The sequence below is a fragment of the Aristolochia californica genome, unplaced genomic scaffold (genome assembly GCF_029961685.1).
Source record: "Aristolochia californica isolate CCGP_79_NKW_82.1479 unplaced genomic scaffold, dmAriCali1.0.hap1 SCAF_5, whole genome shotgun sequence".
In the NCBI taxonomy this organism is placed as follows: domain Eukaryota; kingdom Viridiplantae; phylum Streptophyta; class Magnoliopsida; order Piperales; family Aristolochiaceae; genus Aristolochia; species Aristolochia californica.
The window spans coordinates 5,370,262-5,394,049 of NW_027182214.1; the positions used below are offsets into that span (position 1 = coordinate 5,370,262).

General features: G+C 35.7%; 1 protein-coding gene across 1 annotated transcript; it reads left to right on the forward strand.

The window, feature by feature from the left end:
- The first annotated feature begins 1,882 nt into the window (after positions 1–1,882).
- On the forward strand, positions 1,883–3,556 carry LOC137966491 (tyrosine N-monooxygenase-like). The gene is made up of 2 exons (XM_068813129.1): positions 1,883–2,484; positions 2,913–3,556. The coding sequence occupies exons 1-2, from the start codon at positions 1,945–1,947 to the stop codon at positions 3,537–3,539; spliced, it is 1,167 nt and encodes a 388-aa protein (XP_068669230.1). The 5' UTR covers positions 1,883–1,944; the 3' UTR covers positions 3,540–3,556.
- The last annotated feature ends 20,232 nt before the right edge of the window (positions 3,557–23,788 follow it).

Below are 23,788 nucleotides of genomic sequence, written 5' to 3' on the forward strand. Positions count from 1 at the left end.
CTTTCTCTTAATCTTTTATAATTAATTTTTTATATTTTTAATATAATTAATAATTTATTTACTATATTCTTTTACTTTTATCATTAGATATCATATCCTATTCATTTCATTGAAAAAATATACTATTTTATTTTAAAATTAAATTATATATTTTTCATTCTCTTTATTTTTAATCTTCTATTTTTTATTTTTAATTATTTTTGTCATCCATTTAATTTGAAATATTAATTTTATTTATTTTTATTTAATTTTTATTGTATGATATTCCTTATAAAAAATTAAAATTATACTCAATGTTGAGTTTTTATTTATCAAATTTAAATTTTCTTATATGTTTTATCAATATTAAATTTCTTATTTATGAAATTTTTTTAGATGGAAGGTGGGATTTGATATATCTTCCACTGCATAATAATGCACAAATGATACCAACTTCAAAGCGGATATCACCATATAATTCAATTAATCAGTTATTCATTTCAATTAATCAAATTATTCATTTAAATTAATCAAAGTGTCAAGAGTTATTTTTTCCTTCCTGTGAATTGTATGGGCCTACCACTCATGTAAATGTAAATGGAAAAAGATCTAAAGTAAAAGAATGGGATATCAAAATTTTTGAAATTACTTGTTGGATTGTAAATTTTCTCATTACTTAAAACTATTACAAGTGTGATGTGGTCAATGAGGTTTAGAATTTTCTCAAACTTGAACATGACCATTGATCCTTAAAACAAAAAAAAAAATGACTCAAATCATTATAATAAGATGTTAATTGGGATCTTATGCATTAATTCTATACAAACTCCTATTCCTTATTGGAAGTTTACTACATTTGGATTTACCGAGTGTGAAGTTGGGTCCAAAGTCCATCTCAAAATGACTAACAATTTATAAGTTTTTTTTCCAACTAATAAGCTGACCCACATATGACTACTTACTTTGATACCACGTGAAGTTGAGTCCAAGGCCTATCCCAAAATAAGTAACTCAGTAAACCTCTTTTCTAACTAATAAACTTAAAATATTTGTACTCACTAATCTATGTGAGACTTCTATATATAAATAATTTGGGTGGAGGCCCACATACGAGTACCTTAACACAAGAGTTAGATCGTTAGTGTCGCGTGTCTGGGACCCAACTATCTGTCTTCTAATGACCCACGGATTTCACGCCCAAAAGATTAAGTCATTTCCCGGATCAGTCGTCGCCCCCATGCGTCACGTTGACTCCTACAAATGAACGTAATCTCCCCACACGCTCCCACATGCTTTTCATTTTCACGAGAAGTCCGTGCCTAATTGGCCACCCTTTCTATTCCATATAAAATCCCTAACTCCGTCTGTTTTCGCCAGAGCCGCCTCTACCCTTACCTCATATGTAAATACCCGACTTCTATTACCTTGCTTTTGTTCTGATACCAGTCAGCCATGGCCCTAGCGCTGGCCATTAAGAACAACACCTCTGCTGCTCTCTCCGCCTCCTTCCTCACCCTCACATTGGGCAGTCCCTCTGACGTCCTCACCACTGGGATCGCCGGTGGCTTACTACCGACTCTTCCCACCACCGGCCTCATCTTAGTGGCTTCTTTCCTCTTCTTCCTCTTGCAGTTCAGATCTGATAATTTTAAGAAGAGCAAGTCGCTTGGGCTTCCGCCGGGACTCGCTCCGTGGCCACTTGTTGGCAACCTTCCGGAGATCTTTTTCCACAAGCCGGCGTTCCGGTGGATCTTGGGAGTCATGAACGAGATGAAGACTGACATTGCATGCTTCCGGCTTGGGAATGTGCATGTGGTGCCCGTTACCTGTCCTGAGATAGCTCGGGAGTTTCTGAAAAAGCAGGATGCAATCTTTGCCTCCAGGCCGCTCACAATGGGGACCGAGTATTCCAGCCGGGGTTATCTTTCCGTCGCTGTGGCACCATGGGGAGACCAGTGGAAGAAGATGAGGAGGGTCGTGGCATCAGAGATCATAAGCCCAGGGAGACTCCGGTGGCTCCATGGTAAGAGAACTGAGGAGGCTGATAACCTAGTTAGATACGTTTACAGCCAGTGCATGTCCTCCCACGAGGGTGCAGTTGTGGATGTTAGGGAAGTAGTGAGGCAATACAGTGGCAATGTCATTAGGAAAATGATGTTTAATAGAAGATACTTTGGCAAGGGGAGTGGAGATGGAGGGCCCGGAAGGGAGGAAGTGGAGCACGTCGATGCACTCTTCACGGTGCTGTCCCTTCTCTATGCGTTCTCTGTCTCAGATTACATGCCTTGCTTGAGGTGGTTGGATTTGAATGGGCATGAGAAGACTATGAAGAAGGCCATTAAGACCGTGAACAAGTACCACGATATGGTGATTGAGCAGAGAATAAAAGAATGGAGGAATGGACGGAAGAAGGAGCCTGACGATCTTCTTGATGTTCTCATCTCCGTAAAAGAATGCAGTGGGAAACCTTTGCTTACGACAGAAGAGATCAAAGCACAAACGGCGGTAAGTTTCCCAGAACTTGATCAATCGTATTTCTTTATGTCCAAAGCATTTTTTTTTTTTTTAACATATATGTCTTCAAGTGAACGTGAAAGAAACACCAGTCATATCTCTTCAAATAAGTAGCACAAGTCTGGAAATTCAAAACCAGATTAAGGCAGAAAAATTAACCACAGGTCAGAGACGAACTGATCGAATCGAGCTCGGCAGAATTCGAGCTGATAGAAAGTTGAGCAGTAATTTCTTAATCCTTGCCTACCCGTTGAAAAAGGGAAACAGATATACATGCAAGAAGAAAAGAAGAGGAAATGCTGCTGAAACAAGTCAAAAAGGATTATTGTTTATTAAATTCGATTGAGATTCTTGTGATTAAGATCATAAGAAGTGAAAAATCACGAAAGTTTCTAAGGTGTACTTCGTTAAACTTCCAGGATCTGATCTACGCAGCAGTAGACAACCCATCAAACGCAGTTGAATGGGCCTTGGCCGAGATGCTGAACGAGCCGGAGATCCTTCGCAAAGCGGTCGAGGAAGTAGACAGGGTGGTAGGGAAAGACAGGCTGGTTCAAGAGTCAGACTTCCCACAGCTGAACTACGTGAAGGCCTGCGCTCGGGAAGCATTCCGTCTCCACCCCATTGCCCCCTTCAACCTCCCGCACGTCTCCACCTGCGACACCACCGTCGCCGGCTATTTCATCCCCAAGGGCAGCCATGTTCTACTGAGCCGAACGGGTTTAGGAAGGAATCCGAAGGTCTGGGATGACCCGCTCAAGTTCAAGCCGGAGCGTCACTTGGGCTCCCACGAGGTGGAGCTGGTGGAGACTGAGCTCCGGTTCATCTCCTTCAGCACAGGGCGCAGAGGGTGCATGGGTGCGGCCCTCGGCACTGCCATGACCGTCATGCTTCTGGCCAGACTTATCCAAGCCTTCACCTGGAGCTTGCCGGACGGCTTATCAAACATCGATCTCTCCGAGTCCCCCAATGATCTCTTCCTGGCCAATGCTCTTGTGGCTCAAGCTAAACCTCGCCTGGCTGCACACCTCTACACAGCCCACTAGAGTGGGCGGGAGCATTTCCTTTTGACGATTTTTACTACGTATACACCTTTTATGCTATACATAGATTAACTCTCTTTTTCATTGCTTGCATTGTTGCTGGAGAATGAGAGAGAAGAAGAACGTTAAAGAAAGAAAAACCGAGGAAGTAGTTTTTGCAGGTTGCACTGCTTGGAGCAAACATTTCCGAGGCGAATGGAAATTGATTTTTTTTTTTTTTTTGCAATTACGTGTTATTTATTTCTGTTTACTTCATTGGAAAATTCAATAAATGTATCATTTTTAAGGTTCGATCACTAGGAAAAGATTAATGACACTTATTTCCCACCTTAAATGTGTTCCACTACCCTCCTCAGTGAATTTTTGAAAAAAAGAATTCAGAATTTAAGATTTGAAAAAGAAGATAGTCATGAATGACACCCAAGTTTTCACATAAGTTCTTCCTTTAATTGAATTTTATCTTTCACATTTTGCAATCTCTCTTGATACATGGCAGCTTCCTCTCTCTTGAGATTGATCGTGGCATTCTATGGCTGCAATGTCGAATCATGAAGTCCATGAACTTTTTTATTTTCAATTACACTCAAACTCATAAATAAAGTGTCACATATTATCTTCAATCCATAGTCACAATTTCATTAAACTTAAGTTTTTTTTCTAGCAAAATAAATAGTAAATCGATAATTATACAAGATTGTTATCTTTTAAAACTACAATTTTATCCTTTTTATGCTCAATCGATAATAGTAGGATATTTTGGAGTTAGGAGCTTAATTAGTTTTTCCACAAGCATGATCCAATATTAAGGGATGCAAGAAATTAACTCAAATCCTACATATATTATATATTAAATGTGTAATTATCGATCATATATTTGATGCAGTGACTATTTCATGTAATTAGGGCTTAGGAGTGGTTGGGTTATATTTTTATTTGGAGAAGTTGACTAGTGTGGTATGGGAAACCATCTTAAGTATTAAATACTCAATTTGACCTCTAAAATACTCAGTGAACATACAATTTGAGATCTTCAGTAGTCGAAACCTCATCTCAGACTAGGTCACCACTACAATACTAGCGTGAACTTATGTGGTACATGGGTGATCATTTGCTATCCTACAATTAAAATGCTTCTTAAAACAAAAGATACTTTCTAAAATAAACTATTCTACTTAATTTCACTTGGTCCACATACGGTATATTGTCTTTACTTTTCCGGCCATCCTCTATAGCTCGCTCGAGTCCTCTAAGACTGAGTCCAGGGATGACTGAGGGGCTGAATCAAGGGGTTATAGCATTCACTCATGCAATACAATAACACTCCACTTTAAAAACAAACCATGTTCCCAAGGTTGAAAACTTGGAAATTGTGAAGGAATCCTTGTTGCATCCTCCCATGTTATGTCTTTTGAATTTGTGGAAGGCCTTGCCAGTGGATTATGTGTTTGTCAATTTGGCATTACACTGAATTCATCTTTGACTAGGTTTGGCTCAGGGCATTGGCTCAAGAGCAAGAGCTCCAAATGTTTCAAAGCTTAGCAAAGTTGTTAGCATCATTGATCTTGATCTGAGACATGGGTTCAGTTGTAAGAATAATCAGGTGATTGATCAAATAGTCCAAGTGATCTAACTATGCGGAATCAATCTCTCCTATGAAGAATTAGTGGACATAATGAAGAATATATCCATCGAAGAAACGAAAATTGGAAAATTTGGCTTTGCCAAATGGTGAGGTCAATTGGTGGAAATGGACTCCATCCAAAGAGAGGCACCTCATACCGTAGGCTCCGAGGACAAGGGGTGGTACCAAACCAAACAGGCTCGCAAACCGTTCAAACTCAGCTCGAAAAAAGCTCAATTCAGTTCAATTTTTACTTGAGCTCGGCTCAATCTCAAAATTGGAATAAGGCTCATTAAGTATAATAAACCAATCTCAAGATTTTCCAAGATCGGCTTGTTAGATCAGGAGCTGACTCGTTAGCATAATTTTTTTTACGAAAAACCCTTTACTCTGTTTGCTCTCGTCAATCCCCTCTTTTGATAGTTGCTCTTATTTACCTCAAACCTCAAAAACGATTCAGCCTTTTTGGGTCCCTCAATATTTAATGTTGTTTGTTTGTCAATGGAATAAACACTATTGATGGATGTGTTTTCTTTTTCTTTTAGGTCTATTAAGCTAGTTATTATACATTAGTATGTTCCATTGTAAAGTCTTTGACTCCTCTGTGATAGCTTGCAGTACAATGGTAATAAGTTCATCAAAATATTATTTTTATTTATTTATTTATTTTTTATTTTAAAATGTAAGTTGGAGCTTGAACCTGGCTTGAGCTCAAACTCAAACTTGGTTAAAATTTTTTGGCTGAGCTCGAGTTCAAAGTATTCAGATAAAGTCAAACTCGAACGTATGTAAGATACATATCGAATTTAACTTTGCCATAAGGGAGAAAGTTCCCTAATAATAAACTCTATGACACTGATTGTACCCCTTTGCTACTAGATGGGTCACATAACCATATGGATTGTGGTTAAAAGTAAAGACCCCTTAACAACCCACGGGTTTCTTCCTTGAGTGGAACCAAGGTCCAAGTATGATTCTCATATAAGGCATTTATTTCCTCTTCCATCGCTGCCTTCCCTCTTGGATACCTCAGAGCTTCTTGATATGATTGTGGGACAAATAAACAAGAGATAGATGCAAGGAATTGACAACAAGAATGAGATAAATGACATGAGAAACAAAATTTGATATAGGATGAGATATAGAGGGCCTAGTATATCTCCTAGATTCCTTACAAAGAGCAATGGGCCTAGTATCAAATGGTGGGCCAAATAGAGAAGGAGAAGATAGACTTACCTCGGAAGGATCCGTAAAATCCATAGATGTGGTATCGGCCAATGCTTTAGGGAACTAAAGAGAGATGTCTACATCAATGGGCACAACATGCTTCAGAGTTGCATGAACTGATGAAAGACCCAAAGAAACATCCTTGGAGGAATAAAAGGAAACTTACTCCCATCAATACTTAACAATAGGCTAACCCCCCCCCCCCCCCCCCCTGGCTGTAACTTGTTTATGCTTTTTTATAAATTAATTTTTGTCTATTTGGAACAAAATACATTATCAACTTTTCTATTTTATGGAAGTTGTTGCCTTCGTTAGATGTACCAAAAGCATCATCAAACGAGTCAATCCCCTCAAACTGTGATTGAATCCTAGTTTACAAGAATCCCTCGATTATACAGGCTTTAAAGACTTTGCCTAATACCGGAGGAGAGAGAAACGAAATGAAAATCCAAGTTTCTTGAACAAAAAGTGGCTGACTTGTGTTCGCAATTAACGGCAATTTTGGCCCTCTAGAAACCTGAATTGATTTCAGTTAACAATGGGATGATGCCAGAGCAGAAAGAAAAAATTTCAATAAAGCAAAAATGGCTTTTGTAGTTGCTGGTTCGGATGGACTTCCACCACTCATGACTCGAAGGAAGCTATGATCTGCTTTTCTTTTTCATTTGCATCTGCACTTCATTTTTACGAAAAGCACGCTATTTCTTTCATTTGATGTTGGAACATTTTAAGGCAAATCAAGTCTTTACAGCTTACAATGACACGAGCTTCTCAATTCCATCGCGGCATTTAGGCAATGCTTGATTGGCTTTAAACATGATTAGACCCTGTCAAGGATCCGAAGGTGATGAAATGTGTTCTTTCAGACCCACTTGCAAAGCTAATGGAAAGAGAGACGAAGCCGAAGAACTACTCGTGCCTGCTTTATCTCCTTATAAACAACCGACTCGGAGTTGCGACTGACAGGATTGATTTGTGACTCGGTTAAGTAAAGGTGGGTTAATACTTGGGGTCGAACTTCCCTACGAGTTAAGCTTTCAAACCTATTTTTATGGGTCTTCAGCTCTCCAAGTCGAGTTCACAATTCCGGGTTACAGAACTTTGCTACAGGCCTTCTCCCTTATCGTTTTAGAGCTGGGCAGAATCAATAGCTTTGGAAAAGGATGCTAGTTTGGAAAGGTTTATCAACAGCTATTATTAGTTTTGATGCTGGAGAGAGAAAGCTTAAACAGAAGGGAATCATTATTGCTTATTAGTGTTTGAATGACTTTACTCTTTTGATCCAGAATGAAAATTTATGGACTGCTTTGTGCTTTTGGTAAGTGTTCTCGATTGCACCAACAATCGCATTAAGAAAAGGTTTCGCCTGTTATTTCTTTCAAATACTCTACTTATCAACTCACTGTCCTTTTGTTAACTTTTCATGGTTTCTTTAGTGTTAGTGCTTACTTCATCGTTTTCTAGAACACTCTCTGCATGAACCTTTCACATAATCTGCAAAACTTGGAAAGTTTGATCCGAGAACAAGCTGGGTACCATACCCAGCCAACAATGAGTGATTGTGTTCAGCTTTACACTATCGAAAATAATAATATACACTTAACAGTAATCATTTTTGCCGTAGCTATCTTTTGATAGCAGTACATAGTGGTTGATCCCATGGAATATAATAGGGAATTTTAACAAAATACCGATTAAAAATAACTTATTTATAATAATAACGAAGACCACAAAATATTTACAAAACTACCGAACTTTGACCGGTCCACTATATATGTGGACAGTCAAAGGTGACACGTAAGCTTTGACTGCTTACGTGTCGTTCCATCATCGGAGTGATGCTGTAGATGAACACATAGGCTGCCACGTCATTAATTTTGACACGTCAACTGCCATATCATTACATGATAAAATTTTGAATAAATTTAAAAAAAATTAAAAAATCAAATACACTTTTTATTACCTTATATCTAAAATAAAAAATTATTTAAAAAAATTTTTAAAAAATTAAAAAATTAACTCTTACTTATTTAACACCATTTAATAACAATTAAAATATTAATTAATTAAAAAAAGTATCGTTACACTTTTTATTTCTTCATATTTTAAAAAATAAAATAAAATAAGTAAATTAATTAGATTTAAAATATTTAAAAATTAAAAAAAATACAAAAACATTATTTTAGAGTTTAAAAATACAATTTATTTGTATATTTTTATCACCTTATTTACGAAATAATAATATTTAAAAATTTTAAATATTTATAAATAGAAAAAATCTAACTCTTACCCATTTATTATGAATTTAAAATATTTATAAATTTAAAAAATCTTACTCTTAAGTCTTACCCATATATTATCGATTTAAAATATTTAAAAATGTAAAAAAATATACAAAAAAACTATTTTAGAGTTTAAAAATATAATTTATTTTTATATTTTTATCACCTTATTTACAAAATAATAATATTTAAAAATTTTAAATATTTATAAATAGAAAAAATCTAACTCTTACCCATTTATTATGAATTTAAAATATTTATAAATTTAAAAAATCTTACTCTTAAGTCTTACCCATATATTATCGATTTAAAATATTTAAAAATTTAAAAAAGTATACAAAAAAGCTATTTTAGAGTTTAAAAATATAATTTATTTGTATATTTTTATCACCTTATTTACAAAATAATATTTAGAAATTTAAAATATTTATAAATAAAAATAATCTAACTCTTACCCATTTACTATGGATTTAAAATATTTATAAATAATTTTTTTTAAGTCTTACCCATATATTATCTATTTAAAATATTTATAAATAGAAAAAAATTTACTCTTAAGTCTTAACCATATATTATCCATTTAAAATATTTATAAATTAAAAAATATATAAAAAAAGTTGTTTTAGTGTTTAAAAATATATTTTATTTGTATACTTTTTATTACCTTATTTATAAAATAATAAATTATTAAAAATATATATTATTTATTAAAAAATCTTACAAAATTTTACAATAATTTTAATTTAGCAAAATTTTCATTAACATAAAATCAGAAATTAAACAATAAATCACAAAAAAATCAATACAGTAATTAAACACCTAAATTCAAATCAACATTTTAATTAAATACAATAATTCGATTCAATTAACAAAAATCCTAAAAAATCACCCCCCTGATTTTCGAGGGAATGGGCGGCGAGAGGAGGGGAACAGAGGGGAAGAACGTCGGCGGCGAGAGGATGAACAGAGGAGAGATAAAAGGCTGAGACGGGGAGGCGAGCGGCGGCAGGGGCGAGGCCGAGGCAGAGCAGCGGCAGCAGGCGAGCGGCGGCAGCAGGGGCGAGGCCGAGGCAGAGCAGCGGCAGCAGGCGAGCGGCGGAAGCAGGGGCGAGGCTGAGTGGCGGCGGTAGCAGGGGAGGCGAGCGGCAGCAGGAGAGGCGAGCGGCAGGGGAGCGACGAGAGGAGCTGAAACGAGAGGAGAGGAGAAAATCGTGGAAGAGATTAGAATTAAAAACATAAGTGAGGGCTGACGTGGCGGGTGCTTACGTGGCCAGATGACAGGGAAAAAACAAAGTAATTTATATTGATGTGGTAAATTACGTGGCAGATGACGTGCCAAAATTAATGACGTGGCAGCCTATCTGTTCATCTACAGCATCGCTCCGATGATGAAGCGACACGTAAGCAGTCAAAGCTTACGTGTCACCTTTGACTGTCCACATATACAGTGGACCGGTCAAAGTTCGGTAGTTTTGTAAATATTTTGTGGTCTTCGTCATTATTATAAATAAGTTATTTTTAATCGGTATTTTGGTAAAATTCCCAATATAATATGGAGACTCTTGGTAAACGTTCAATACCAAAGAAGATTCTGGATTTATTTTGAGAAGTGGAAAGAAAGTAATTAGATGCACAAACGCCCACAGGTAAATGCTTTCAATCACCCACAACTTCATAGACTTATTTCAGAGTCCTGCTGAGCTATCCCAATGAGCGATGTGGGACTAACTCGATGTGGGTTTAGCCCTCATACTCAAGTAACCACACAAAAAGATAGTGGGCAGGGAATGTGGTACCTCACTTCCGAGTCCTGAAGGTTGTGATTAAGGGTGACATTGAATCGAGGCGGTTCGCGAATAGCTCGAGCTCCACTTGGTTCCTACTCGGTTCGAATAAAAAAAATTCGATCTCAAATCAAATTCGAGATGGGGTTTCCGACTCATTTAAGTAAACGAGCCAAACTCGAATGAGGCTCGGTTCGATTCTTGAGCTTGCGAATTGGCTCGTTTACTTAAACACAGAGTTAAAGTCGGGACTCGGGACCGAAGATGCCAAATGCCTGAAACCTTTCCTCTCCACTCCATACGGAAGTCGGAAACAAGGCTCTCGGCACCAATCTCTCCACTCCAAGTGGCAGTCGGGTTGTAGCCATTTTGGAGGGAAAGTAAGGAAATGGGAAGAGAGAAGAAAAAAATTATTAGTTCTCCTTGTTTCTGTTAAATCTTGTCCTCTCATGTCCCTCGCCGATGAGGAAAGACGAGTCTCCCTCATTGCCATATGCCAAGGAGCCTCTCTCAGCAAACGGCCATGTGTCCCTTCGCCCACTTATAGAGATTTCTCTATCTTTCCTATCTCTCTCCTCCAGACTTCATCGTCCTCTTGAGTCTCGCTCCTTTTCTCTTTCACACTTGATGCTATCTGACCTCTACGCCTAAATCCCCTACAAGAACTTGACAGAGAATTAAGAAGAAAAAACATGGTGTCACAGGTCTTGCCTATCTCAGTATATGTTACTTGTGTGATTTTATACTCTTTTTGGTATTTTTTTTTCTCCTTGATTTATTTACGTGTGATTGTATATTGTCATACCATTTTATCAAGTCTTCCAAAGTTTAGGCTGCTCTTTCTAGATTCACATGTAGGATAAGGGAAGATAATTAAGATTCCACCTTGTTTCACCTTATCTATCTTAAATCCATGTTTATCAATGAAGCAAGTGTTCTGATCATTGTCATGGTTAACCTGCAACACCAAAAATAGAAAAGAAGAAAACTAAAGGGAAAACCATGGTTTCATGTCACTATGTTTTTAGAAAATCCTTCCTTGTGGGGAGGCCCTTTATAACCCTTTTATCCTGTCACTGAACTTTGTCCCATGTTCAATCTCTTTGTTCATGAAAATCTTCTCATAATACTTCTCAACCAGGTTTCTTGTACTTAATCTTCAATGAATAGAAAGATGTATTGTCTGATTTTTCATGGTTTTTATGTATCATTACTTGAAAAATTACATTCTATCTTGGGATGGATGGAGAAAATGATTTGTGGCATCATGAAGGAAAATCCAAAATTTTTGGTGTGGTGACATTGCTTTTTCCTAGTATTATATTTTATGAGTTGACCATAAACTATTTCTTATTCTGAAATTTGGTTGGGTGACATTGTTATAGTTCATGTTTTTTAATTTTCTTTTCCACTTTCTATGTGCATCTAATCAAGAGAAACCATGTTTCTATATTATTTTCTCTCCTATCTTTTCTCTCTGCTCAACAAGAGGAAATAAAGCTTATTATTTTTCTATGTTTTCATGCCCAAATTTATGTAAAACTTATGCATAATTTTATATATAGTTTATTTGACATGTAATTTGTGCAAAGCTTTCACTGTAGGTTGGAGCTCGAACTCAATTAAAATTATTGGGCTCGAGCTCGAGTTCGAAATATTTAAATTAAGCCCAACTCGAACATAGGCAGGTTCGAGTTCAGCTCGACTCGATGCCACCCCTAGTTGTGATGATAATTTCATTAGACCCGACTAGAGACTAGCCAAAATGGGAGCAACAAGCCCTATAATGGAGTTCGTGATTTCCTTGAGGTTGGCCATGAAAAAAGTGCTCTGACGACTAGAATGACCTTGACCCTAGGGCAAAACTAATCTACTAAGCCAATAGGACAGAAAGGTTGCCAATTACAGCTCGTAGCGGCGCTTGGTTGATACCTATGCAATTATGGCATGAGAGTCTTGCCTTGGTCTTACGGAAAAAGGCACGATACCATCCCCAATGTATTCGATATTATGTTAAGGGACGTAACTTGCAAGAAGGTCTTCGCCTGTAGTGATTTCTTGGACAATTGTTCGAACTTTAAGGTAGTAGATAACCTCTATACATGAAAGTATAAAGTGCAAGAAATAGTGCAAAAAATAAAAATAAATTACTTTTTTTAGAGAGATGGTCCTTCTCTAAGTGAGATTAAAACCTCCAAAATTTTGGTCCAAGTGGCTTTTCAAGAGAGGGGTGAACTGAGTATTTTAAATTATAAACTACGTAAGGAGTGTAAACTAAAGATCACACAAATTCACAATTTCAATGAAATGTAAACATTCACACACCATAACATAAAGATAATTTTTTGATCGATGTTCCTCTAATGGTATTCACTGCCCAAGAACCTTTTTTTAGGAAATTTTATTATTTTTAAGCTCTAATAGCTGGAATGTACACATAGATTCCAGCTCTCTTTAAGCCACGTGTAGCTCAATACACGCTTTTAAAAATCACTATCACCCCAAGAGATTGGCTAGATTCTAGCTCCAACTAGCCCTTTTCTATCTAGATTGAATAAGTTCTAGATGTACCTTTCATAAAGTGAAATTAAAGAAAAGTGAAAACTCACAGCCTTTAGTTGGAGAATTCCTTCTCATTGAGAGATCCAAACTTCCACTTCTTTAGCAACACAAAGTAGAGTGAGGGAGCTTGTCTAGTATACAATGCAAGGAATACAATGAAAAGAGTTGTGAATTTTTCAAGGTTAAAGCTCACTGTTTTAGTCTCAAGCACTTTTGATAAGTTTTTCCAGTTTGAGGATAAAAGCTCAAAGGTTTTTCTAATAGATGTCCATTAACCTTCCAATGCATGGTTTGGTGGGGTATTTATAACTTCCCCAAGCCAAACTAGCCATTTTTTGCGCGTTTGCAAAATCAGACCGTTGTAAAGTGATTGATTGATCAATCGATCATAATGACTCTTTTTGTGTTAGGATGTGACTTATTGATTGATGGACTAATCGATCAATATGTTACCGTTGGTCCTAAAAAGTTAAGTTGATTGATCATTGCCAAGAGATACTTGATCACTCATAATTCCCTCTAGTTGTGTGATATAAGTATTCGATTAGTGAACTCCCTATGATTGATCATGCTTAATGTCTTTGACTATCATGGTTATGTCTGACCGATCAGTCATGTGGGATGATCGATCCTTCCTTGTGAAATTCATTGGCTTGGACAACATTGATCGATCAATCCAAATAGGAAGATCAATTATACTTTGTAGCATGAAATGGCCATGTTCTAGATGATCAATCAATCAACTATGGTTGATCGATCATGATTTATAGTCTTGGCCTGCACACTCCTGCATGATCGATCATTGCCACATGATCGATCGTTGCCAAAGGCTGATCGATCATTCCAGTGTCAGTTAATTAAGTGGACTTTAAAAGCATGTGAATGATTTTGTCTAACTGCTCTAAAATGTTCTAAGGGATGTTTATTATGTTTCTAAACATGTTTACATGTAATGTATGGCCTAAAACTTCATATTCACTATTGTACTTAAAGAAGGGACTAAGGAATTCTCTCTTACATTTGTGACTGAGTTTTGATATATGACATTTACACTTAAACTCTATTCTTCTCATTGTCTTCTTCTTTCTGGGTGCTTCTTCAAGTGACGTCCTTTAATGTTGCTTGAGTTCTTGATTAAGCTTGATCGTTTTGAAGTTTTAAACTTTTAGATCCATTGACCCTTGAAGGTATAGTACAAGAAATACTTAATTTTACAAATGATTAGATCTATTATTTTGATATCATGAAAAACAATACAGAAGTCAACATATGGTCAACAATCTCCCCCTTTTTTATGATGACAAAACCTAACAGGGGGAAAATAAAAATATGCCCTTACCTAAGGTTTGGAGCTAAGTTAATTTACAATTTTGACATTTACTCCCTCTTAATGATGCATAGTATGATTTGGTCCTTTTAAAAGTTAGTCTTAATTTTTTTTTTTTATGCACATGTGAGTAAGAAAAATGTTTTGGCTTAAAGGCCGTTTCATTATATATATCGTCAAATAATTATAAAAGGTGTGCTACAATGCTTTAAGTATAAAAAAACATACAACTTTAAGCATTTGAAGTACATAAGGGAGTCAAAAAGTTATAAAGAAGTAGCTAGGCTGAGGGTGCTAGCCAACTGACGATGGTCTCGAGGAGACTCGATCCTCTACTAACTTCATTGAAGCTCTATCTTACCAGCCTTCAATTGTTCTTGTGTCGTAAGAACAACTACTTGTGTCACCCTAATGTCATACAAAGCTTCTTCTATGGCTGGGATTGGATAAGTGGATGAAGAAGTGCCTTCTTTCTTCTCCTCTTAGTGAACTCAAACTGATTAGTGGGAGGTTCTGGACAAAAGTCATCACCAGAAGCTATAGGTTGTCGAATGACCTCTCTCTGTATCTTCTCCTTTTGAATCCACCTACCTCACCACTTGGTGAAGCCAAAATTTCCAGCCTTGGTCTATTCGATGGAGATCTTCTTAGTGATATCCACTGACTCATCATCAGAGAGATCCACTCCGTAATGATGGAGGATAGTTGTAATCTCTTGAGTGAAGGGTAAATCATCTGCTCTCGAGCTTGTGGCTATGTCGGTCATCCTACTCGTCATATAATAACAAAAATTAAGTTGTATCTTTTGAAAGATCACCATCATCCAGAAGATATCCATGGTCGTGAATCTCAAAATGTCCCCTTCCACGGATTGAGGACATGCATGACAATCTCCATAATCACCCATGGAGGCATACTGAGGTCCTTTACCTTGACCTTGTAGGAGCTCTTGATTGTCTCCCAAAACATCACAAGGATCGAGCTCTAAATGTTCAGCGGGAGGCTTGAGTGATGATCTGTGGCCCAATTCTCCTTCACATACCGAGTCATGTCCATGAAGGATGTGCCGAGGAGGACTGAATGGAAATTTTCGTCTTCTTCACGTATGAAAGAGAGCTTCAAATTGTGCGTCCCAAGTTCCTCCACCTCATTCGAGTAAAACACCTTTACAAGGAGTGGGTAAAGAGGTTCCTCTATCTTCGACATACCTCTATAGGGTCTAAGAAATCCATCAATGTCTTAAATTATCTCTCACAAAATGATACTTCTACTGTACTTAGTTCCACATTAATCTTTGAGACGAAGCTTGAAAAATACCTACCCTTTGTTTCCATCTAAAAAAATGTTCACGCTATTTTGAGATTTCTTCCCAAACATCGCTCTCCTTTACGAGGAATTTCTTATTAGCCATCACCTTCATCCTCATCGTGGTTGAAAAGTCGATTTTGAGAGAATTTTGGGCGAACAAGAGGGTTTAGCCTCGGATTCCAATGAAAATCTGTCAAAAATCAAAAGAGAAGGGAGTATGGGGGCTCTAGAACTCTGAGGATTCATTGGAGTAGGATTTTTTGAATGATTTGGAGTAAAGAGAGATTAGGTTATAAATCGTTTGTGTCTCTTCAACTTCCCAGTTTGCACAATTAATGATCAATCATTCCGTTTTGATTGATCGATCAACCGATGGGCATTGATCGACCAATGAACTAGTCAGAGTGAAAGAAATATAATCTTTTGATTTTCACTTCACTCTTTTGGCACTACAAAGAAGCTAAAGTTTTTTAGCCTCGGTGAATCAAGGTGCATTGCTCATGCCTAGTTCTCCTCAAATTTCGAGACACGGTCTAATCCTAATAGTTTATAAAGATATCCACTAATTGATTTTTGGTGGGGACAAACTCATTCTTAATGACCTTTGTTTGAGCCATGTGTTTTGTCCAAGCTGGGTCTATATGTCCTTTTTATCCCCAACTTGAGGAGGAGAAGTAGAATAAGTACAAGAAAGAGATATTTTGTTCTACATGTTGTGGTAAATTTTATGTGGCCAAAACATTCAAGAAAGGGAGAGCACAAAAGATGAAGTTTTTCATCTATGAAGAATTTTTTTTAGTAAAAGAAAATTGAAGACCGAGAATCTTTATTGTTGCAAGTCGAAGTTATAAACTCCACCTTGAAGAGGAGTGTTGAAGAGCAGATATAGAAAGTTTTAAATTACTCTCATAATATGAAGTCTAAAAAAGCATGGATTAATATGGTGGAGTTTTACAGGAGTTTCATACGAGGAGATCTCATAGAAGAGTCTCAGTTAAAGGTGTTTTATTTATATTAGTCTTCTATTTATGTTCAATTGTTCTAAGACTTTCTTTTAGTTTTTAACTTTAGGTGTAACTGGGATAAGGTATGTTTAACTGTAATTTGGAATCCACTTGTTTTATCTATTATAAATAGAGGTTTATGTACTCAAATTACAACAAGTTAGTGATTTTTTTCTCTTTTCCATAAATTCAAATGAAAATTTCAAAGCTAAGACTCTCTCTTTGACCCTAAACCATTTTTGAAAAGTTTTTAATATTTGAGGATAAAATCTCAAAGGTTTGTTCCAATAAATTCTCCTCTCAATTCATGGCTTGGCGGGGGTATTTGTAACTTTTCCAAGCCAAACTTGTCTTTTTTTGCTCATTTGCAAAATTGAGATTGTTGATTGATCGTTCACTGTAAAGTGATTGATCAATCAATCAATCATAACGGCTCTTCTTGTGTCAATATGTGACTTATTAATCGATGGATTGATTAATCAACATGTTATTGTTAGTCCTAAAAAGTTAAGTTGAACGATCATTGCCAGGGGACAATCGATCTCTCAGAATTCCCTCTAGTTGTGCAATGCAAGTACGATCAATCAGTGAACTCCCTATGATCGATTATAATTTATGTCCCTTACTAGCAATATTTTGTCTGATTGATCAGTCATGTGGGATGATCGATCACTCCTTGTGAGATTTGATGGATAGTATTGATCGATCAATCCAAATAGGATGATCAATTATGTTTTATAGCATTATACGGCCATGTTCTGAATGATCAATCAATCAACTATGGTTGATCGATCATGCTTTAGTTTTGGCCTGCATACTCCTAGATGTCCGGTCATTGCTAGAGGCTGATCGATCGTTGTAGTGTCAGTCCATCTAAGTTGATTTTAAAATCATGAGAATGATTTTTTCTAAGTACTCAACATGTTCTAAGGGATGTTTATGATGTTCCTAAATATGTTTATATGTGATCAATCTAAGTTGATTTTATAATCATGAGAATGATTTTTTCTAAGTGCTCAACATGTTCTAAGGGATGTTTATGATGTTCTTAAATATGTTTATATGTGATCTATGACCTAAAGCTCCGTATTCACTATTGTAATTTAAGAAAGGAGTTAGGAATTCTCTCTTACATTTGTGACTGAGTTTTTTCACATAGGACTTTTACACTTAAACTCTAGTCTTCTCGTTGTCTTCTTTTGTGTGGGTGGTTCTTCAAGAGACATCCTTTAATGTTGTTTGATGTCTTTAGTACGATTGATAATTTTGAAGCTTTAGAACTTGAAATGCATTGACTCTTGAAGCCAAAGTATCTGAATTACTTAGTTTTGAAAATTGTCAAATCTACTGTTTTGTTATCATCAAAAGCAATGAGGGGGTCAACCTATGGTCAACCCAAAATATTAAGCACAAGAGATGAAATGTATAGGAACACAATGGAACTTTGAATGCAATGAACTTTAGGCCATTTTTGATTGTTTATAAAAAAGATGCCAAATGGGTTGATCAATTAATGAAAAGGTATAATCAATTATTCACGTATAATGACTATATCTTTTGTGTTCCCTAGGCTTAATGATTGACAATCAACTGTTGACCCAGGTTAACACCAAATATTTTGTTATCGATGTTTCACTATTGGTATTCACTAACCAAGAACCTGTGCTTCAGAAATTTTCTAATCTTAGCTCAATTAGTTGGAATTTTACATAAAATAGATTTTGTTTCTCTTTCAAGACACGTGGATGCTCAAATACACAATTACAATAAATCTCACTGAAATTTGGCTAGATTCTTCCTCTAGAAAGCCTTTCTTATGTGGATTCAAATGGTTCTAGGTGAATCTATCAAGAAAATAATGAAAGTACACAAAATAGAAAGCTTACACCCTTTGGAACTTGGAGAGACAACATTTTCCCTTGATTTGTCTAAGTCTCCAGCTTTGATGCATAATGAAGATGATATGGATCTTAACTAATTGAATGCAGAATCACAGATTGAGAGGGAAAAAATGATTTTGAAAGATTTGGATCACTCTCTCAAAAATAGGGTTAGGAAGGATTTTCAAAAAAAATAAAAATTGTTTCAAATGCTATAGGTATGCTCATTAACTTTCACAAGCCAAACTAGTCCTTATTTAATCGTTTACAAAAAATTAATTTCACATTGATTGATCAATGTAAATTATTGATCGATCAACCGAGTATAACGACTATATTTTTGTTAGAAATGGCTTCTTAATTATCTGGAATGGTTGATCAATCTCCATACATTGGGTCTGACAAGTTAAGTTGATCAATCAATGTCCAAGGATTGATCTATCAATTAGTTTTCTTACTGGCTGTGGATTACATGTATGATCGATCAATGGCTTGTCAATGATCGATCATTTTTTTTCTCCCTATTTGATAAATTTTTGTATGATGGATCATTCTTCGTATTTTTATATTGCCTGGACATCATTGATTGATCATAATACCAGGAATCATTGACCATGCTTTATAGCGCAGATTGGCCAAGTTTTGATTGATTGATTGATCACCCGTGATTGATCTATTATGTTTTATATTTTTGGCCTATGCACTTCTGGTTGATCAATCATCTCCACTGCTGATCAATCATTTTTTTACTGAAGCTCTTCAAATTTCCATTATACCTCAAGTTTGAAGATTTGGGTTGTTCTTTACATAGACTATGTTTTGTGACTTTTTTAAACTCCCTAAACACTAATCTTCAATTCTTTACTTTTTCTTTCTGAGGGTGCTTCTTCAAGAGAACTTTGAAACGGCAGTGAAACTTAAGTTCTTTGAAAAGCTTTTGTCGGTTCTTTACATAGACCTTGATTTTTGTGTCTCTTGAAGGAGTTTCATCTGAAATGCTAGATTTTCCAATATTAAATCAATTAAGTTTTATTATCATCAAAATCAAGATGGGAGTAAATGCTTTGTTAGGGTCAACCACTTTGCAACCTTTGAAAAATAGGTTGATGTATGCAATTTTGATTGACCAATCATGCTTTAGAAGATGGGCTGGCAATGTTCTGTATGATCCATAAATAACCTGTGACGATCTATCATCCTTTTGTATGATTGGTCATGCTTCTGGGATGATCAATGATGGTTTTGTTAGTATTAAAAAATTGTGTTAAACATGATATAGGCCATGGGTAAAGGTCTAGAAGTTCCCAAAATATTTATATGCAATCAAAAACTTACTTTTATAAAATATTTCGTGGTATAATACTTTTTCTTGAATTCAAAGATTGGTATATTGAAAAAGCATGAGATTCTAGATTAAAGTGAAGTTTATATTGGTGAAAACTTATGTTATAATTCCAAAATCTTCCTATAATATTTATATGATGATTTTGAGAATACAAATGTCCTAATGATCTATAACATACTTGTGCTTAAAAATCATAATTTGGTTGGCTATCTACTTAAATAGCTAGAGTTCTTAAGATTTTCTACTTGATTATGAGTTTAGTCTTCAAGTATTCAATCTTCTTCTTTGTGTAAGTTCTTCTTCACAACAATAATCTTCAATGTGTTTTTATTTCAGGTCTTAACTTGGAAACTTGATTGTTCATTCTTTTGTCTTGAACTTTTGTTATAGGCTTTGTAATATTTGTGTTATAAGGCATGTGTTATCATCAAAATAAAAGGGACTAACATGATTTTACCATTGGTCTGACATATACTAGTAAGAGTTAATGGACAAAGTAGTAAGATGAAAAGGTTGTCCTTTTTGCTAATGTTGAATTGAATAATACCTCGAGCAAGGGGAGAGGAAAAGAAAAGGAGAAAAACAAGAAAGACTATCGGGTTGAGAGAGAAGAAGAAAAAATAAGAGAGGTTTGGAGAGAGAGAGCTTCACACGAGAGAAGATAAACTAAGAGGCTCGCTTGATTAATTCTTGAGTTACAATCACCTCTATTTATAGTTGAGGAGGTGATAGAGTCCATGTACAAGTAATCTTTGGACTCCTAATTACATTCTAACTAGAAGTCTCTAAGATAAACCTATCATAATAAGATTACATTATCTATTTATGAAACTAATTTAACTCAACTTCTAACTCTTCTTCAAACACGTGAACCAAGATAGAAAGCTAGCTTGTGGCCTTATCTTTGTGGGTTCGACATGATCTTCAAATCTTTTATTTAATTCTAGCTCATGTTCCTTATCTCCTAGCTCAAGCCAACTTGTATGAGGGCCCTTGTTGACATCTCTCGACCTCATGGTGGGTCCCACCAGCTCGTGTAGCCATGGTGGGTCCCACATTGTAACACCTAAAATTTCCTATTTTTATTATCTTTTTCCAATTTGATTTTTTTACATTGATCATCTATGAGTTGCATACACTAAAGGATAATCAGAATTAAATCAATTTTCTTACACTTGTATTGACATGCGGAAATGATAATATTGCTCATACAAAGTGTATGTGTTCTAAATCATCAAAAATAGGTTATCGAATATTAATATTCTTATCTAAATAGAATATTTTTTCTCCATTAACTATGATGTAAAAACCAAAATATAAATAAAGTATACACAATATTATTGAACAAAAAGATACCCTTGTATAAAAAATATTTTTTTGTACAAAATGTTTATATTTTCTGAAGCTAATAAAGATCTCTTTCTCTTTCTCTTTTTCTCTTTCATTAACACACACATGTAGAAATATTTTCATTTTTACCAATCAAATTGAATGACATTAAAATCAATTATTTCTTATTCTATATTTATTTACTATTCCATGCCTTCATGTTGATGTCACTTTTAGAATTATTATTATTATTTATTGATTTTAATAATAAAATAAAAATAATATTATTTTTATAAAATAAAATAAAAACTCATATTGATGTCTCCTCGTCCAGAAGTCAAAAGTGTTACTTCATTTTCTTTAATTCATCCAGATGTCTGGGGGGCCCTTGAGTGTCTCAAACATTTCTCAAGCAAAATATTTTATTACATTTATTGATGATTTCACTCGCACAACTAGGTTGTTTGTATTTCAGGAGCTTTTCTGAAATACCATTAATTTTTAAGTTATTTCATGCTATGATACTCACACAATTTGGTCAGAAAATAAAAATACTTCGGTCTGATAATGCCAAAGAATACATTTCCCAAGACCTTGACTCTTTTTGTTAAGAAAATGGCATTATCCATCAAACATCATGTGCCTACACGCCTCAACAAAATGGCGTAGCCGAACAGAAAAATTGTCATATTCTTGAGGTAGCTTGAGGTTTATTATATGCCATGAAAGTTTCCTACTTTTATTGGCCTCAAACAGTCCTTATAGATTGTTTTCTTATAAATCATCTATCATCTTCCGTTCTTGGTAATAAATCTCCTTACTCTAGATTATTATCAAATTATGATCCATTTTCACTACCTTTGAGAGTCTTCGGATGTCTATGCTTTGTTCATAATTCATTTCCTAGACACAACAAACTTGATCCTAAATCTATCAAGTGTGTCTTCTTGGGATACTCTTGCACACAAAAAGGTTATGTTTATTATAGTCCCACTTTTCAACATTTATTTGTGTCCAGGGATGTAACAATTTTTTAAGACTCCTCATTTTATTCTGAAAATGCTCTTCCCGGTCTATCCTCATTACCAGGTTCCCTTGATCGGTTGTGCCTCGTGATACAGAGATTACTCAATGCCCAGAGCAAGTGGCTGACACCACACCTGCCGAGTTAAAAGATCTCATAGAGGTAAGTCATTCATCCCTAGTTGTTTTTGGACCTCAATATAATACTCGTCCTATTGTTGTACGAAAAGAACCTAGATCATGCACTAGACCTTCTACTTCTCATCCCATTTCAAATTTTGTGTCTCGTCATCGTCTCACCTCTATGTTGTCAGTTTCTTTCTTCTATTTCCTCCATACCTGTTCCACAATCCTATCAGGAGACTCTACAACATCCAAGGTGGAAGACAACAATGGATAAAGAAATGAAGGCATTTAATGACAATCAAACATGGTCACTGGTTCCTCTTCCAAAAAATAAAAAACCTGTTGGTTGCAAGTGGGTTTATACTGTCAAACATAATCCGGATGGGTCAATAGCATGAGTGAAGACTCGACTGGTTGCTAAAGGTTATACTTAGTGTTATAGTATTGATTATGAAGAAACCTTCTCTCCAGTGGCAAAAAATGAACTCGGTACATATATTATTATCTCTGGCGGCCAATTCTTCATGACCGATATATTAACTTGATGTGAAAAATACATTTCTGAATGGAGATATTAAAGAAGAAATTTATATGCAACAACCGCCTGGGTATGTGGTTGAGGGGGGGTCTGAATGTCGACTAAAAAAATCTTTGTATGGTCTCAAGCAGTCCCCTCGGGCATGGTTTGAGAAATTTAGTCAAGCCCTCATATCGGCCGAATTTTATAGATGCTCTGGAGATCACTCAATATTTTCTGAAAACACATCGAGGGGTAAGGTAATTCTGGTAGTATAAGTTGATGATATCATTTTAACTGGTAGTGATTGTGAGGGCATCCAGAAAATAAAGGAAAAATATGTGCTGAATTCAAGACAAATGATCTTGGACTATTAAAATATTTTTTGGGTATTGAAGTATTACAATCCAGACAGGGGATTGTGCTATCCCATAGGAGGTATACCCTTGATCTACTAGAGGAGACAGGAATGATGGGATGCAAACCTATAGAAACTCATATGGACTCAAATACAAAGTTATGTGGAGACACTGGGGAAGATGTAGATATTGGAAAATATCAAAGACTAGTAGGACGACTTATTTATGTGTGTGTAAAAAAGCCGAATTTATCATATGCAGTAAGTGTGGTGAGTCACTACATACACAAGCCACAACTTAGTCATTGGCAAACACTTGAAAGGATACTACGATATCTGAAAGGAGCTCCAGGAAGAGGGCTTCTCTATAAAAACCACGGTCACTTCAACATCGAAGAATTCTCAAGTGCAGACCGGACTGGATCCCCAGATGATAGAAAATCTACTTTGCGATTTTGTATGATGGTTGGAGGGAATTTGGTTACATGGAAAAGTAAGAAGCAAAATGTAGTAATACGGTCTAGTGCAGAAGCACAATAGAGCCATGGCATACACTGCT

Coding starts and splice junctions, on each gene's coding strand:
- LOC137966491 (XM_068813129.1), top strand. CDS start 1,945: ATGAGGAGGGTCGTGGCATCAGAGATCATAAGCCCAGGGAGACTCCGG. Junction 2,485..2,912: donor AGATCAAAGCACAAACGGCG/GTAAGTTTCCCA, acceptor TTAAACTTCCAG/GATCTGATCTACGCAGCAGT.